We start from the raw sequence: 18,013 nt of genomic DNA, 5'->3' as shown, positions 1-18,013 counted from the left end.
TTGGCTGATTGGGAATGATAAAGAAAGGAACATAATTTGCTGTGCTTGTATTTTGCTTAGGAATAAATGCTTTGATTTTAGACCAGGAACAAGACAAAATAAAGATAGTGTCTGAACAAATTCGTACAAAGTGCGGCGCTTATTTGTCATGTTTCTATGACCACATTAACCCAGTGTCCCTACATATGTGTACTTGAGCCCTAATAAGTAAGCTGCTGTGCTTTTAGTAAACATTTCCCCGCCCCCCCCCATTCAGAGCTTAATTTGTCAGTCTCTTTGAGATAAAAATAGTTACGCACGTGCAACGTGATGGCCCTCTTGGGCTTTTCTTCAAGGGGCTATTCATGCTGATGAATTTAAAAATGTGTGTGCTTGTGTGTACATATATGTGCATGTGGAGCTAACTTAAGGTGTGGCCATCTGGGACTGGCTGCTAGGCGACCGTGGAGGCCTTTAGAAACCCACCCAACCTGGTGTTGATTGAGACTGTAGGCCTGAAAGTCACTAGACGTTCTCAGAGCCCAGCCCTAACCCTGGACTGAATTTGTACGGAGCAGAGGGGAACCATTTCTAACCCCCTGATGTCCTCCACTGGCCCCTCCGCCACTCTGCTGAGAACTGTCTGGCCTTGGTCATGGATGGTGTCTCCAGAGTGTGTTCTGCGTGTATACCTAGGAAGCAACTTGAAAATAAACAAGACTCTAATGAAAGTGCAGCGACGCCTCTCTTTACCGGAGGGCAGCGCTGAGGTCCCTGTGCTGGAGGTCAGATCGGCCACCAGCGCTGGTAACAAGATGGGTGTACACAGCTCGCTACACGGCTGGGAAGGGTCGCAGCGACCCCCCCGCGCCTTCCCAGCACTGTTTTCTTGGCGCACCCACCCACCCAGCCGCCGGCCCGCGTGCAATTCCCCGGGCGCCCCGGCCCCTCGCGGGCCCCGAGCGCGCCGCAGGCCGGAGGAGGCCCTCGCACACCCACCGCGCCGTGGCCGCGCGGGAGGCCTGCGCCGCCCGCGCCACCCACCGGCCGGGCGGAGCGGGAGGAGCGGGCCCGGAGGGCGGGCGGGGGCCGTCTCAGGCGCGCCCTCCCCGGCAGTGGCCCAGCGCGCCGTGTGTCCCCGGAGGAGCGCGCCGCTGCCGGCCGATCGCGGTTCCTTTAACCCTGGAAAGGGAGCGGGGCGGAGGGGGCGGCGGGGCCGCTCAGAGGAGGGCTCTTTCTTTCTTCTTTTTTTGAATGAACCGTGACGTACTACAGGAAACCAGTCGGTTCGAGCGGAGAATGAAGTAAGAGGCCACCCCCCCCCCCCCACGCCCGCCCCCGTCTTCCCCGCCCCCTCCCCCTCTCGCCCGCGCCGCCGGCCCGCCCTCCCGCCCGCCGCTCTCGGTTTCCCCGCCGATCCGCCGCCGCCGCCTCTGCCAGCGAAGGTGCCGGGCGCCGGGCCCTCCCCGCCGGCGCGGCCGTCATCACCCCGAGCGGGCGCGCGGCAGAAGCGCGGGGAGACGGCCGCCGCCAGCGCCGCCGCGCAGGAGCAGGAGGAGGAGAAAGGGTGCGCAGCCCGGAGGCGGGGTGCGCCGGTGGGTGCAGCGGAAGAGGGGGTCCAGGGGGGAGAACTTCTTAGCAGTCATCCTTTTTAGGAAAAGAGGGAAAAAATAAAACCCTCCCCCACCATCTCCTTCTCCCCACCCCTCGCCGCACCACACACAGCGCGGGCTTCTCGGCTCTGCACCGGCGGGCCGGGCGCGTCCTGCCTTCATTTATCCAGCAGCTTTTCGGAAAATGCATTTGCCGTTCGGAGTTTAATCAGAAGCGGATTCCTGCGCCTGGGTGTACCCGGCGCGTCCACCGGCCCCTGATCCCTGTCTCTCCCCGGGGGAGGCTTGAAGCGGTCCCGCGGACAGGGGTCCATGTCTGTGCCCGCGCATGTGTGCGCGCGTGTATATTGCCGAGAGGGGGGAAATCACAGGACTTATGCAAATACTGGACTGAAAATTGTAATTCATCTGCCGCCGTCGCTGCCTTCCCCCCCTCCCACCCCCCTCTCGTGCTCTTGAGATCTCCAGTTGGGATTCTTACGGACTGACATTTCTGTGAAGGAGAAGTCTGAGAATCCATCTGCCAATTCTGCTCATTTACACCACTCCCCCACCTCCAGGTTCATTTGCAAGTTTCATAGCAGCTATCGCCGGGAGTTCTGAAGATCGATGGGGTCTTTGCCTTACGCATTTGTTTTGTCTTCACAAAAAAGGAAACTTGACAGAAGATCATGCCGTCCTTAAAAAATACAAGTAAGTTCTTGGCGCAGGAAATTGGTTTAATGTAACTTTTAATAGAAACATTTGAGATTTTAACTTTAAGTGTATTCGACTAAGTTGAATTTGCAGTTTAATTAACATTCTTTTTAGCCGTGTGGTTGTAGTGTGGATAGCCCTGCTTTTATCCAGTGTAAGAAAAATGCACCTGATTTTGACTTATCAGTGTTTCGGATTTTTTTTTTAACCTTTCAGGATCACGGAGGAAGTAGACTGATATTGACAATAATTAATAATGTGCCTCATGAAATAAAGATCCGAAAGGAATTGAAATAAAAATTTCCTGCACCTCATGCCAAGAGGGAAACACCAGAATCAAATGTTCCGCGTGACTGAAGACACCCCCTCATCCAAGAATGCACAGCACATCCAATAAAATAGCTGGATTATAACTATTCTTCTTTTTTTCGGGGACGTGGGGCGGGGGCGGGAGCGAGAGGTGCTACTGGTACCCGGCTGCTTTTCTCTGCTTTTCCTCGGGGGAAGGATGGCGCACGCCGGGAGAACAGGGTATGATAACCGGGAGATAGTGATGAAGTACATCCACTATAAGCTGTCTCAGAGGGGCTATGAATGGGATGCCGGAGACGCGGGCGCCGCGCCCCCAGGGGCCACCCCGGCGTCGGGCATCTTCTCCTCCCAGCCCGGGCGCCCCCCAGCGCCCGCCAGGACCTCGCCGCCGCCTCCAGCCGCCCCCGCGGCGGCCGCGGGGCCAGCGCTCAGCCCCGTGCCACCTGTGGTCCACCTGACCCTGCGACAGGCGGGCGATGACTTCTCCCGTCGCTACCACCGCGATTTCGCAGAGATGTCCAGCCAGCTGCACCTGACGCCCTTCACCGCGAGGGGACGCTTTGCCACGGTGGTGGAGGAGCTCTTCAGGGATGGAGTGAACTGGGGAAGGATTGTGGCCTTCTTTGAGTTCGGTGGAGTCATGTGTGTGGAGAGCGTCAACCGGGAGATGTCGCCCCTGGTGGACAACATCGCCCTGTGGATGACAGAGTACCTGAACCGGCACCTGCACACCTGGATCCAGGATAACGGAGGCTGGGTAGGTGCATGTCTGGTTGAATGTGTGTCTGGGATGGAAGTCTCAGGTCTGAGACATGGTGGTTGGAGTGTGGGTGGGCTCCTGGGCCAAGGACTGGCTGATGAGCCAGTGAATAACACCAGGTTTGTTGCTTCCCACCCCCTTCCCTTGTACAAAACTTGCGGTGCCAAGCCTACTGTGATCGTTCCTTCCTACCCAAAGTGTTTCCCTTGCTTGCCAGCTGTTGTGGTTCAAAGATTCAGCATTTCCTATCCAGTAAGATCTTGGCATAAATGGAATCCCCCCAGGGTTCCTCAAACTGGGGGTCCAAGGATACCCAGCACCACAATTACCTGGCCTGCGTAGCTGATTGAGATGGGAGACCCCAGGTTGGGTTGTGGCAATCTGCATCCTATACAGACTCCCCTGGGGGTTTCCTCTTTGTACTAAAATTTGAGAACCACCCAATTAGGAGAACAGACTGCACCAGAGGACCAAAGGGCAAGCCTTATCTGATTCATTGGGTAAAATCTACCCAAAGAGGAAAACCAATGCAGCCCCTATCCCTGGGAAGCTTAGCTGTGTTTGTGAAGAGGTAAGCTGAACTTCCAAAAGGCCAGTGGGCGTGACCGAATGACTTGAAAAAACGTTCAGCTGTGGATGCTTTACTTTGTCTCATCAGTGACAGAATTTGCATTGGCTTCGAACTCTGTGTTCTACTTCTATACCTGGTGTGCAATTTTAAAGTTTGCTGGGATTTTAGTATCTTTTAGTTTCCACCACCTAAAATCCACATCACTTGGTTCCTCTACTGAGCAAACGTGCGTCTACAGTGTTTGCATGAAGCATAGAATTGATTCTGAATTCTCTCATGCTCTGACTTTAGTCCAAGTGATCGATGCTTGTAGTTTTGAAGAACATCTGTGAGATGATTGTTTTTTTCTGGTACAGTGTTAGATAGAGCCACTATCATGTTACCATAAAGTTCTTTTTGTGTGTGTAATTTTTTGGGGGGAGGGGGGTGGCGAAGGAGAAGAATTACAATTGAGAGCTACACCTTCCATCTAAAATTACTAATTTATGAAAAAGCAAAAAAGAGGAATAATTCTTGTTTGATTTTTTTTTCGGACTTTTTGTTTTAATCTGAAGAATTACCTTTGAAAAAGGAATCAATACAGTGCTTCCTTTTATCGTCCCTAGGGAGAATTACTAATGTTATTGTTTTATAGGACCTAACAGGAGCAAAAAGCCTAGAAATGATTACCAGTGGATTTGATTTCAAGAAGCATGTTACGTATTTTACTACAGTTTGCATAGTGTGCTATTAAGGGGCCAAAAAGAGAAAAGGCCAAGAAAAGTCTATGGCTGACATGAACATCTGATCCTACTTGGCCAAAGTTGACAAAATACTGATGACACTTTTTATTGTTTAAAAGTAAAATCAACTAAAATGATCCCTGCATTTAAATCTCTACAGCTCAAATGCTCCTTGTAAATTGTTTTGTTTTTTTTTTTAGATTCTATATTATTAGATCTTCAGTAATTCTGGAAGAATTCACCAAAGGGTGGAAAGAATATTTTTGTTAACTGTTTGATTAAGTAGGTGGTTTGATTTTTAACCACCATAATCAAGGAGCTAGGGACTCTCAGATCCAAAAGGATCATTTTAAGGCCGAAGTTAAACTGACTTAACAGCTTTTCTAATTCATATTTTTATGAACAATAAAATATCTAAAAATGTTCTTTCTAGTCGAAAGAAAGCCAAGGTGGTAACTGTCATCTTTTGAGTAATTTAATAAAAAGATGGGAAACAGAGACATATGGTTATGATTGAAATTAAGATAGAACCTTGATCTTTGTTGTTGAGTTGTCGTAATCTTATGCTCTTTTTAAGTGAAGGCTCACTTTTCCTCCAGTTAGAATAGAGTTTTTGTTGTAGAGCCCATCTTTGTGGTCAACAGGTATCTGAGGTTAATAAATGTAGAGGCTATATTTTATGATGCCAAACCACAACGACATACCATAGAAAATGATAACATTTTTTTTGACAAAACCTCTTATAGTAAGAATAAATCAGAGAGAAGCACAGATGGCTGATGGTAAAATGTGTAGTTTTCAGAACAACATTTAGGTGGATATAGGAAAACAAAGGAATTTGGGAGAAGTATATGTCAAGAAATGCAACCATAAGTGGACACATTGGAATAAAAGTGGTAGAGATGATTTACCCATCCTTTCAAATGTGCATTCTTAATCTAAATGTTTGTTTTAGGCATCTGGTCTACAGGCAGATTTTCCTCCAAATTTGCATCTGTCAGGGTCCCGTCTCTAATAATATGTTGCATTTTACAGAGAAAAGTACTCTTAATAACGATAATAAAGTTTCAGAAGAGAGCTGGCACATTCTTTTGACATTCGACTGTGACTTGCACTGGATCCAGGACTCAGTGGATCAGCTTGTCTCCTGAATATATACTAATGGGGGCTTCAGACTCGAAGTCACTGCTTTTGGTTGCTGCTGCTGATTCGAAGTCAGAACCTCTCGAGGCCGAGAAAACTGTTCTCATTCCATGTTCCATAACTTGGAGGAAGCAGGGCCTTGGAATGAGAGTTGGTTGAGAGATGGTCCCAGAATCCTCAAATGAAAGACTAAAGAAGAAGTTGGGTGCAGAGTGGGTCATTGCTTCATTCCCAAGTCTGAATAAGGCATTGTGTTGCATCCAGAGAGGGGCAGGACAGAGGGAGCAGAGCGACAGCAGCAGCTCTAGGGAATGTCTAAGACCCTGCTGCTCAAAGTGTGGTTCACAGACCAGCAGCATGGGCTTCACAGAGATTCAGAAGCTCAGGTCCCACCCCAGAGCTGCGGAGTCAGAATATGGGGTTCACGTGATCTACAGGTGTTTGTGCTGTCATCATCTACCATTCCTGGGGACACCTCTTGCAAAGATTGACAGTCTTGGTTGTATCCTCCAGTGTCCCGGTCCAGTGGCTTCACAGGTGTATAGTATTATCTAGAATACTGAGTATTTCCCAGATGTCCACTAGGCTGATCTAACCCTTGGGAGAAATAGGTTGAAATGAAAGAGAGAGGAGGTAAATTATGATAAGCTTGGTCTTCTCCAAGATGTTTTTCATGGTAGCTATGCAGTTTGTATTGGCATCGCCCATGAAAGTAAGATAGCTTTTCTGCTCCAATGAAAGGCAGGAGAGCTAGCTCTTTTAATAGCTGCATTAGTTCTTATTGTATCCCCTTGTAACACAGTTTAAATTCTGTAGATGGGTTTAGGGGCTCTTGCAAGCAAAGGGTTGAGATACAAAAGTTGATGGTGAATGAAAATTGATAGCACCCTCCAAACTGAGAAATGTGATATTTAGATTCATGTCTTAGAAGAGAGTGGGATGTGGACCACTGAAAGAATGAGATGGCTTAACAGGAGACTGGCTTCATTCTGTTGCTGAGATGGTGGCGCGCCTTGCTTTTTCTTTTCTTCTTTTTTTAAAAAATGCCTTTTGGTCTTTGTGGTTTAGGAAAACAGAAACTTACTTCTCCACATCCAGTAGAGGTAGCTTCCTTCTTATTAGTTGGTCAACAAGCAGTTTCTCTTTTCTGTATCTATTCCATGTCTACCAAAACATTTGATTAACTGGAAAGCAATGCTGTTCTCTGCCTGTGTACAAAATACATGAAAAAGCATCAGTTTTCCAGAGGCTGAGTATCAGCGGCTAATGGACAATTTTGGCAGCAAAATGATAAGATTAAAAATAGCCTGAAGATGATCCAGTCTTAAGTGATATATTTAATGGTGAACTTTCCTTGGGAAAGTGCATCTTTCTGCCTCCTAAGAACCACATGACCCCTTTCAATAACTCATTTTGTAGGGGGGGGGGGGGGGGGCGGAAAGTACATTATTGCTCCTAGAGTTTGCAGTCATGTGTTCTTGAGTAATTATATTTCTGGACCTTTGTAAAATTTGATAGTTCACTCAGTTCTCTTTTCTGTTTTAGGACCTTGGTTGCTATTTTGTGTCCGTTAAAAACATGGCTTTCTTTGACGCCTCCTGTTACTTTTAGCTGTGCTTTCTAGTGAGAGCTGATTGATCTTTTCAGCAATCCTTGATCAAACTGGTACATTTCAGGTCGCTTCAATGTCATTAGGCCGCACAGCACACCAGGAAACAGAAAGTCACAGATATATATTTTCAATCCAAACACTTACAGTTTTTCCTTTTCTCTACTCCCAGACCTAGTCAGTTTTTTGGAGGAAAGATTAACCATTCACAAAGCAGGTGTGTGGGTATTTTATTAAGAGTGGTCTTTCCCACTCAGCACACCCTACACCCATTTCTGAGGTCCCTCATGGTGTCTTCGCTACAGTTTAGCAAAGCAGGATTTCAGCAGCAGTGCATTCATGCTGGAAAAACACTGTCTTTGTAGAGTACAGGCAGAAAGCCACCCCCTCCCCCAGCAAGATATATTGTATTTGAGGTTCAAAGGTTCTGTTAAACCTTTTTAAGGTAACCTAATATCACCTTATTCAGGTATAGTAGTAACCTCGAAAGCTGGTCACTCTTTCCCCAGCTCCATACAGAGACCACTCAGTGAACTCACTTCACTGTGAAGCTTCTCTTTTATCCCTCTTGGTTTGATTCAAACAAAATTAGTATTTGATGTCTAAATGGAATTGACCATGAAAATCAGCCAGGGACTGAGACAGTTATTCCAGACACGATCACAAGTCTTCTAAGTGCCCTGGTTAGTTTGTAGGCACAAGAAGGAAAGCTTTACCCATCTCCTGGGTGACCTCACAAGCTAGTGCTAGGTGTCTAAGTTACCACGCAGCCCAATGGGCATGATCCTAGACTTTAGAGGGCAAAGAAGAAAACTAAGTATATGTGATTTTGGATACACATCAATCTTTGTCTAAGAGAGTAATTTCTAACTATATGGCTGTTCAAGTGTGCATTATGCCTGATTTAAATAGGAGAAGGAATGTAGATACATTTTGAAATTCTGTATAACACAGTCCTAAGCTTAAGAGAACTGAAAGGTAGGGGGAGTTCCCTTGTTAAATATTTACCCATTAAGCGCTCTTTTTACACATTAAGGAGACTTAATAAACACTAGTCTGCTGTTCTTAAAGCATTTCATTAGTTCTTTTAAGTAAAAGACAATCAAGGCTCTGATTAGGATGATTAGAATAGCTTCATTTGAAGAACTGTCTTCTTTAAACCATTCTTGCATGCAGAAAAATACAAGTTGATTTTGAACCAGAAAGAGGCTTCTTGCTTTGGAAGAAGAAAAAAGCAAAAAGCTTTTGTTTTGTTTTGCTTTTAGGTTATAGTACTGTTCTGTTTATCAAGAGTCTCCTCTTTCAAAATGCTACTTGCAGAAATTCCCAGTTTTCCGTAACATGCTCCTAAAGAGCAGGTGTTCACCATCTAACTTCTTGGCCTCATGGTCCTCTCTCTTTATTTTTAAAAAAATATATTTTTATTGATTTCAGAGAGGAAGGGAGAGGGAGAGAGAGATAGAAACATCAACCATGAGAGAGAATCATTGACCGGTTGCCTCCTGCACGTCCCTCCCACATTAGGGATCTAGCCTGCAACCCGGGCATGTGCCCTGACCGAAAATCAGTCTGTGACCTCCTCATTCATAGGTTGAAGCTCAACCACTGAGCTAAGGCCAGCAGGCATGGTCCTCTCTTTTTAAATGGAAATTGTAAAACTTTTGAAATTACAACAAAGCCATTTGCATTTTTAAAAGTATTTTTGTGGGTTGCCTCTTTTTCTGATCTATGCTCAATTCTCTAGTGCTAACATTATTTCTCTGTTCTTTAATCACCAAAAGATAAAGCCAGCTGTCCTTCAGTGAGAATGATGGTTGAGGGATTATTTCTATCTCTCCAAAGCCATTTGGGCTTCCTCATAGGGACCTCACCCCATCTCCCTTGACTGTCCCACCACACAGAGATCTCCTAGGTGTGGTTCCTTGTTACATCTCAACACATGAAAGGTAGGCTTCACCTGAAGAAAGAGCATCATGCGTGGAAACCAGCAAGAGGCAGCACAAAAAGGGGTCTCACCAAAGCTAGAATTAACCCCCACTCCAATCTTACTAGAGGTAGTAGACAAGGGAAATTTCTGTCCACAGAGACGATGCGTCCCCTCCAGAGGCCATAAATTCCAACCCTATGCAGGGAAAAGCTAGAATCTGCTGGTGGAATTTTTCCTTGCTCTGGTCTCTGCCATGTGAGATAATTTTTGACTTACTAACTCAACTAAAATAGCCTGTATTAAAGACACTTCCCCAAACACCCTCTTCAGTGTGTGAGAAAGGGACTCTCCCTGCCATGCTGGGGTGGCCATTTGTAGCAATATGCTAAGAGCCACTTGGGTGGCTTGCTTGCGCGACTGATGGATTCTACAGAAGGTTCACTGTAGAAGCTACCTCTCTGACAGGCTGCACATGGAGTACACACTTCACAGGGAAACCCTTCATTTGGAAAAATGGTATTTCCATGCTTCTGGTTTTGCCTTCAGAATGTCAGGAATAGAGCCTTATTTCATTTGTAGTTAATATCCAGGTCACCAACTCTCTGGGCTTTACCATAATAATAGAGACGTTTATGACTGACTTCATTCTCCTCTTGACACTGTCTTCTGAAAATAACCCAAGACCCACTGTGACGAATGAAGCTTCAAATTTTCAGGAGAGATTTTACCATTGAAACCAACACCTGTTGTGACAGTTCCAATGACTATATTTCTTTATTTTTTTAATTCATTAATTTGAGAGAGAGAGAGAGAGAGAGAGAGGAGAGAACATTGATTTGTTGTTGCATTTATTTATGCATTTATTGGTTGATTCTTCTATGTGCCCTGACCGGGGATTGAACCTGATCAAAACCGTGGTGTATTGGGATGATACTCTAACCAGCTGAACTACCTGGCCAGGGCTCTATATATATATCTCTATTTTAAACTGTCTTTTCTTAGGCTTCGTAAGAGAATGGAGAGTTAATACTTGGAGCACCGAACAAGGGACCGATGTTGCCAATTGACTTTTCTTGACTTTTTCCAACTCTTCTTAAGCAATACTAAGATTTCTTCTTCTTTATAACATGATGAATGTTATTTCTATGTATTAACTATGAAATTGAATTGTAGCCAAACATTCCACTCAGCTGCATTAGAATGTTCTAAGAGAATATGGGATAAGTATTTAGTGCTGTTCATTCAATGCCTATTTGCGACATATATTACCTTCTTACTATTAGGATAGGAATAAAATTAATTACGAATTATATCATCAGCTTTAGATATTGATTTTTTATCTCTTTGGAAAAAAAAGACAGTTCATAAAGGATGTCAGTTGGCACTTATGAATCTAAAATTTTAGGACTGTCTTCGAGCCATTTCCATGATGAATTCTGGCCAGCATATAATTATAATTCCAATGAGGTAGAGCCACTTATTAATATTAACATGACAGTATAAGAAGAAAACAATTTGAAGAAGTCTTAATTAAGGAAAATGAGAAAAACTTAACCCCAAGGTCTTAGTCACCAGGGCAATGATGGAAATGGAAAGAGTTGTACAGATATTATTTGAGGTAGCATTCACATTAACTTTTTTTTTTTTTTACTGAAAAACCATTTATTGAGAACTTACTATGTGCAAAGCTCTATGCCAGGAGTTTTAGTTGAGTAGCATCCTCCATTTGTGGAGGGCTGGACTTCCTTATATGATAAAATATTTCTCCTATTACATTTATCTTGGCACCTAGCATAATCAGTAGTGGTGCACACATTGATTGTTTATTGAATTAATGAATTAATAATGATTATTTTAGAGGCATTTGGGGCATTTAACTCATCCTAACCCAAATGATATTTTCCCTCTCTCCTTATTATAGTGTGTGTGTTCCAAATGTCCCATTCCACAGACCTGTTAATATTTAATAGAAATGAAAAAAGAAAAATACCTACTTACCTACTAACTCTTTCGATTTCGCCCTTCATCATTGAATTGGAAAAGTATGTCATTTATAGCTGAAGAGAAACCGTCTAGATTTTGCTTTATATTAAGCATTAAAAACTTTTATTAGTCCTTAATGCTAACATTAGACACCAGCCTATTCATTGTCACATTATATCTTGTTTACACAAAGAATACATACATACAATCTACATACATGTGCAGCAGTGCTCTCAGGCTTCATATCTCATATCTTCATGTTTCATATCTCAGGCCCTATCCAGACTGGGAAAGTCTTGGCATCTGAGATTATTCATCACCTTATTATTAAAGAAATCAGGGCTTGTCCAAGGGCTCTATATATCCCAGTGCAAACAAGGTGGGCTTTTCCTCTGGTCCTGAAGCTCAAATATAAAAGAACTACAGCATGAGAATGATGGGGCTAAATGGTCCTCCAGTTCCTATGAAAACACGCATCCAATTGGAGGTGGAAGTCAGTCCAGTCCAGTGTCCCCAGAGGTGAGAGAACCTAGGATTTCACTTCCCCAGACATTGACCAGCAAGAGGACCACCAGGGATATCATGGATAAAACCACTGGCCAGGGAGCTTCAGGCCAAGTCCTCTGGTCTCACTGATGCGAGCATCACAGCCTCTTGGTGGTTTTACCAACTGGTGGAATTTGTATTTTGAGAGTCCCCATTCCCTGGCATGAAGCAAACTCAAAGCATTATTATTCACCATTTGTCATCTGTTTGAGAAAGATGGTATGATTTGTTTACTTGTAATGAAGCTTGACCGTACCGCTCTAGGGACTTTTTAAAAAGAGGGATGTGTCAGCTTACAGATTTGTCCCATGAATGAAACCACAAGCAAATTTTCTCTTCTCCCCCATCCTCCCTTCCTCCCCATCATTTCTTCAGTGACCATCTGCGCGGTATGTTACCATTGCCAGGCCGTCTTCAAGTGGCTTATCTAGGAGTGAATTCAGAAACTTCAAATTATAAAGGACACCCAGATAATTGGCCTGTTTTCCAAAGTATCTGTCCCCTGTGCTGCTGCCAGATTCCTTCTTAATGAACACATCCAGTGACAGTGGGATTTTTGAGCTTGTCCATATCCGTGAGAAAATGAGCTTTCCTGCTTTGTAACAGCTTGCGGCTCTGGGAAAAAAAAATGACAGCCATTGCACAAGTTTCCTTTGAATGTAGTTTTCTTTCCCATAAATGATACTTTGAGAATACACTTAAGGGGTTATTAGTTTTCTATTTCATGCTTGGCCTGTGTGTGAGAATAACACAGGCTGTCACTGCAGATTGGGAGCTAAACACGCTTTGTCTGGTTAATGTGAGCATTTAATATTTAGCTCAATTAAAAATTAACTGATGAAAGTACATGTCAAATGGAATTTGAAAATACCTTTTGGAAGAACTATCAAAAGGGCGTGACCAATGAGTAAATTAGTGGTTTGAAAATGTGGAGACTTTGGGGGAAATTTAATAGGAGTTGAGATACTTCTTTGCCTTCAAACATCTTTACCTGTTTGGCTCAGCACAAAATTAAAAAGGATGTCCTCCTCCTTCTTAAGAAGGACCCACTTGCATCTCTGTTTTCTGGAGAATAATTGTTTTGGATGGACTTGATCATACATTTAAAGCAGACAGAATAGGAGATCAGTTATTCGTTTATCCCACACTTTTCTTGTTTTTTAAAGGGTGCTGTGGGCCAGGCCCTGGGTCAGTGGGAAGTGGGAACGGGTTAGATGTGGCTTACAATCTGGGGCATGAGGACCATTAAGCAGCAGGTCCAGTTAAGCAAGGGTAGAGCTGGGAGAGAAGAAATGCAACCACGGTAAGGTATTTGTTAGAGTCAAGGAAGTCTTCCCAGGAAAGGGGGTTGAAGGATGAGCTGCAATTAGCCTAGAGGAGTAGGAAGGAGGACCAGAGTGTGGCCAGCAGACAGAACCCTGAGAACAAAGGCCAGAGGCGAGAGAGCAGGTGGTGAGTTGCAGGGATTGAGGGCCGGCCTGGCGTGAGTGAGGAGGCCAGATCACAAAGATGGTCTGGAGATGTACTGCCATGAAGGGCTGCGCTCCAGAAAGGTCATTCTGGCTCCACGTCATCCAGTTAATGAGACTGGGGAGAGATTCCTGACAGATAGGAGGTCAGCTCCGTAAGACAGGGGGCCTGACCTAGAGGATTGGAGTGGGGACAGCAAGAAATCGATAACTTTGGGCAATGATTACAACCGGAGTAGAGGGATTTGGGGGAAGACCTGGTGATTGATCGAATGCTTCAAAACATTGCTCATTTCTTCTTCAATGTCAGTAATCTTCTTCTACAATCCTTTTGAAATGTGGTCCTTATTATGGTTATATGTGAGGGGGTTTTATCCTTATTTCCCATTCTCTTAAATTAACACTGCCTGGTTGAAAAACTTTATTTTGTTAGAATTTACATTAATAAGTCCTCATTAACAACCAGTTAAATAAAAGTGTATTTGAAGGATAAATTCAATCATGAAAAACAGTGTTCATAGAATTTTCCTCCAGGTGAAAATTTTGCAACAATGGTTTCTTGCCCTCATGGAGGATTTTAAAGTTTCCAAAGAAATTTCATATCTACTGGCCTATTTGATTTTCAGAACAAACCCTAGGCAAGGCAGCTATTATATTCCCACTTGTCTCTGCCTTCCTCTCCCCACACCTTTATTGTTATTTGTTTATCTCCCCCCACTCCACCCCACCAAGAGAAAACTTTGCCTAACAAAGCTATGCGAGAGCCAGTAAGTCAAGAAGAGCTGGTATTCATTCCCAGACTGGAGTCTGTAGATATTTTTTTTACACTGTGCTGCCTGTCGAGGTGTGTTATCACAAGGACACCAGATTCCTCCATAGGAACTCCATAGATTATCAAGTATATCTAATCTTAAAAAATGTATCATCCCCTGTGTTTTATCTAAAAATTTTCAGAAAATTAAAATGTAGTCTTTTCTTTCAGGTTAGTTTTCCTTCTTTGATTTAGCTTTTGAAGTGTGTCTTATGTTTACCGCAGAGGGGCCCACACCTGCTTGTCATTTCATCCCCACACATTCACTCAAGAGCCCATGGGTGTGCATGTGAGGTGGGCGGTGGACTCGACCATGTAATGCCTCTTTAGGGGACAGCAGTGTGATGGATGTGAGCGTTCTCTAAAACTCCACGTGGGAGCTCTGGAAAACAGCCCCTTTCAACAGGGGAAAGGTAGAATTATAAGAACATAGATGATGGTTGGCATCTAATTAGCAACCCATATTTTCAATGATTTTAAATATTTTTAAATAGATTTTTATAGATAGGAAAGGGGGAGGAAAACATCGACGAGAGGGGAAACATCGTTCGTCTGCCTCCTGCACACCCTCACGGGGGATCAAACCCGTAACCAAGGCATGTGCCCTGACTGGGAATCAAGCCGGCAACCTCTTGGTGCACGGGTTGGTGCTCAACCATTGAGCCACAGAGGCCGGGCTTTTATTGACTTTTAAGATTGGGCTTCTCTCTAGGTAACCAACATAAATTTGGCTAGTGGAGTGCCTATTGAATTTAGAAAAGGGGGAACCTCCATCAGTAGGATTTCTAGAGTCTAAAGGTCATGTGGCTATATGAGTAGGTTGAATCGCTTTTTTTATTTTTAAATATATTTTATTGATTTTTTACAGAGAGGAAGGGAGAGAGATAGAGAGTAGAAACATCGATGAGAGAGAACCATCGATCAGCTGCCTCCTGCACATCTCCCACGGGGGATGTGCCCGCAACCCAGGTACATGCCCTTGACCGGAATCGAGCCCGGGACCCCCCAGTCCGCAGGCCGACGCTCTATCCACTGAGCCAAACCGGTTTCGGCTGAATCGCTTTTTTAAATTAACAGCTGAAAACATAGTGTCCTACCTTAAAATTCATATATGTATTAGTATAATGCAGCCTGCACATTAGTTTAAAATGGGTTACCATGCACAGTATAGAATTAAAGACCTACTATTTTTGGCTAAAATGTTTGGAGCACTTTTCCTTGTTCCCTATGGATCCTGTCATTTTCCCCATTTTCATTTATCACGACATTGGTCATTGGCGACAGTCACTGAGAGTCCGGAGGAAGGAAGGAAACTAGCATGTTTGAACCCCAATATGTGCTAGACTCTGGGTGTAACACTGTTATGGACAGAAGATTGTTTAACCCTGATAACCTCTCCTGAAGGTAGGAAGTGGAATTATCGATGAGGAAACAGAGGTTCTGCAAAGTCAAGTAACTTGGCCTCGGAAGGTTTTTAGGCAACCAGAGTGGTAACTGATGTCCTCTGCAACTTAAATATATTTTTAAACATTTAAAACAGAAACCTATCAAATATAACAATTTGAGGCACATACCTTTGGGGTCTCTTTTGTGTCTCTTTAGAAAGCCAATTAGCTATCTTTATTTTGGGGAGTAGGAGGTGGATTTTTAAAAGCTTTCCTAGTTTAAATGAAGAGAGAGAAACACTGTTTCTGTCTCTCTCCTCTTCGGCTCCCAAGCGTCTGCATAAATAGCCTTTGAAAAATAAGTAGTAAAAAAATTGCTTCATACCGAGACCAGACACCTGGTTCGGAAGCTCTCCAGGGGTCAGCGTGTGTGTGTGTGTGTGTGTGTGTGTGTGTGTGTGTGTGTGTTGGAAGAAGAGATCCACAGGGCGCTCCTGGTTCCAGAGAAATGATCTCACTGTCCAATTGTAACAAGCCTCCTGCCTTAATCAGAAGGTGGGAAAGTCTGCGGTTTTACCTGGGGTGTGATCCTCAGCCTTGGCCGTTCTTATTTTAGGCATGACCTTCGTGTTTTTTCCCCGAGTCCAGAAGTGGAATGACATGTTACTCAAGTTCACAAGATGATGATGTATCTGTTTTTATATTTGGCTGTAAATTTTATTCTACTCATAAACAAACCCACCTTCAGCAACACGGGCGTACCGGGGGAGAGTTATTTCCATGCCCTCGGTTTAATTTGGATACGTTTGGCTTAGAACAGCGCAGTGTTTCCATAATAACATTTCCACAGGATGCTGCTCTGTTGATTCGCAGGGCTCAGGGAGTTTCACCATGGGCCAGGAAACTACTTTCTTAAAGAAACTTAAACATGAACTTCTGACAAGATAGGAAAGTCTTGCGAGGCTCCTTATGAAACCTCTCTCTCTCCTTTTCTGCTTCCTCGTTAATTTAGGTATCTCTCTGTGCCATTACACAGGTATGGATTGAATATTCAACGAATTTGAAGTTCATGTGCTGAATAAGGAACTCAAATTCAGAAGAAAAAACTATTTTAAGGGCTTTGTTTAATAAAGCATGTATAAATAAAAATAAATCAATTAAACACTTCTCCCAGGCACAAGATGTTATGACTTTTAGAGTAGAACTTAATGGTATTTCGTAAGGAAGCAAAAAAGGAAGGGAAATTATTATTCAGGCAGAGGGACAATAGTAACCTTTCATTAAGCGAGACAGAGTTCAGCACCAGGTTCCCCAAACTCTGGGCTCTGCGTTAGTGGAACAGAACACGCCCCCAGCCATTTCCTCTCTCTTTTATGGATCAGACTGCTTTAAAAATGTTGGTCCAATAGAATCTGAAATGTCTAATTTATACTCTATAACTCAACAGTATACTATTTAAAAGGCTGCTTTATGTATTTTTAGAAATCCTTAAAGTCCTAATGACTTCAGATAATTAGGATCTTTGTTCTTGAAGGGCTTTAGATGGGACCTCTTGGTTATAGGGTCTGATCTCAGGACAGGAGGGGAGGTGTGGATTCTGTGCCCAGGATTCAGTGCCCAGGACTGGCTCAGTGGTTTCCAGTGCAAAGAGGAGAAAGCACCGCCCCTTCTCTGCCCCATTTCTCCCTGAGAGTCTTTATCATGTCCACGTGGAAGCGAAGAGCACCCGCCCGTCACTTGTATTGTAATTTGTGAAGAAAAGGCCTTTATGGCTGCAGAGTCTATGAACACCTTGCAGACCTCTGTTTAGCAGTTGTGATGGAACTAGGAAGTAATTTCAGCCCCTGCTCTGCAGAGAGATGTCACGAAAGTTCACATGCGAAAGGTCACACTAATTACTCATAAGAGCTTGCACATCATTCTTGACAGGTTTGCTTTTTAAAAAGACTATTTATATATATATATATATTAGTAAATACACATAACATAAAGTTTACCCTGTTAACTATTTTTAATTGCACCATTCAGTGGCATTCAGCACATTCACATAGTTGTGCAACCATGACCACGATCTACCTCCAGAATTTCTTCATCACCCCACACTGAAGCTCTGTGCCCATTAAACAGTAACTCCCCATTCCCTCTTCCTCCCAGCCCCTGGTAATCACTATTCTACTTTCTGTCTTTCTGAATATGACTTCTCTCTGTGCCTCATATAAGTGGAATCATACAGTATCTATCCTTTGTGTCTGGCTTATTTCACTGAGCATCATGTCCTCAAGGGTTATCCATGTTGTAGCATGTGTCAGAATTTCATTTCTTTTAAGGCTGAATAATTGTCCACCCAATTTGTTAATATATATATATATATATATATATATATATATAGTTTCTCTCAAGATTGGTTATCATATTTTTCCAGTCAGTGGAAACACTAAATATAATAATCTGGTACTGCATTGGTAACAGAAGCCTGCAAATTATTAG

The 18,013-nt window shown here is 43.7% G+C and overlaps 1 protein-coding gene across 5 annotated transcripts in view; it reads left to right on the top strand.

Moving 5' to 3' along the window:
- Nucleotides 1–1,094: 1,094 nt before the first annotated feature.
- Nucleotides 1,095–18,013, top strand: part of BCL2 (BCL2 apoptosis regulator) — a 164,372-nt gene continuing 147,453 nt past the window's right edge. For 2 of the 5 annotated variants that reach the window (XM_070420410.1, XM_070420414.1), the window contains exons 1-3: nucleotides 1,095–1,283; nucleotides 2,153–2,285; nucleotides 2,505–3,357. In XM_070420410.1, coding sequence (XP_070276511.1) covers nucleotides 2,797–3,357 — 561 coding nt within the window. In that variant the 5' untranslated portion in view covers nucleotides 1,095–1,283; nucleotides 2,153–2,285; nucleotides 2,505–2,796. The other 3 variants (XM_070420412.1, XM_070420413.1, XM_070420411.1) reach the window with 3 other exon arrangements.

Source organism: Myotis yumanensis, unplaced genomic scaffold, assembly GCF_028538775.1.
Source record: "Myotis yumanensis isolate MYYU_CA2020_CCGP unplaced genomic scaffold, mMyoYum1.0.hap1 SCAF_7, whole genome shotgun sequence".
In the NCBI taxonomy this organism is placed as follows: Eukaryota; Metazoa; Chordata; class Mammalia; order Chiroptera; family Vespertilionidae; genus Myotis; species Myotis yumanensis.
Note: the sequence above shows the minus strand (reverse complement) of the source record. Positions and strands in the feature narration are given on the sequence as shown.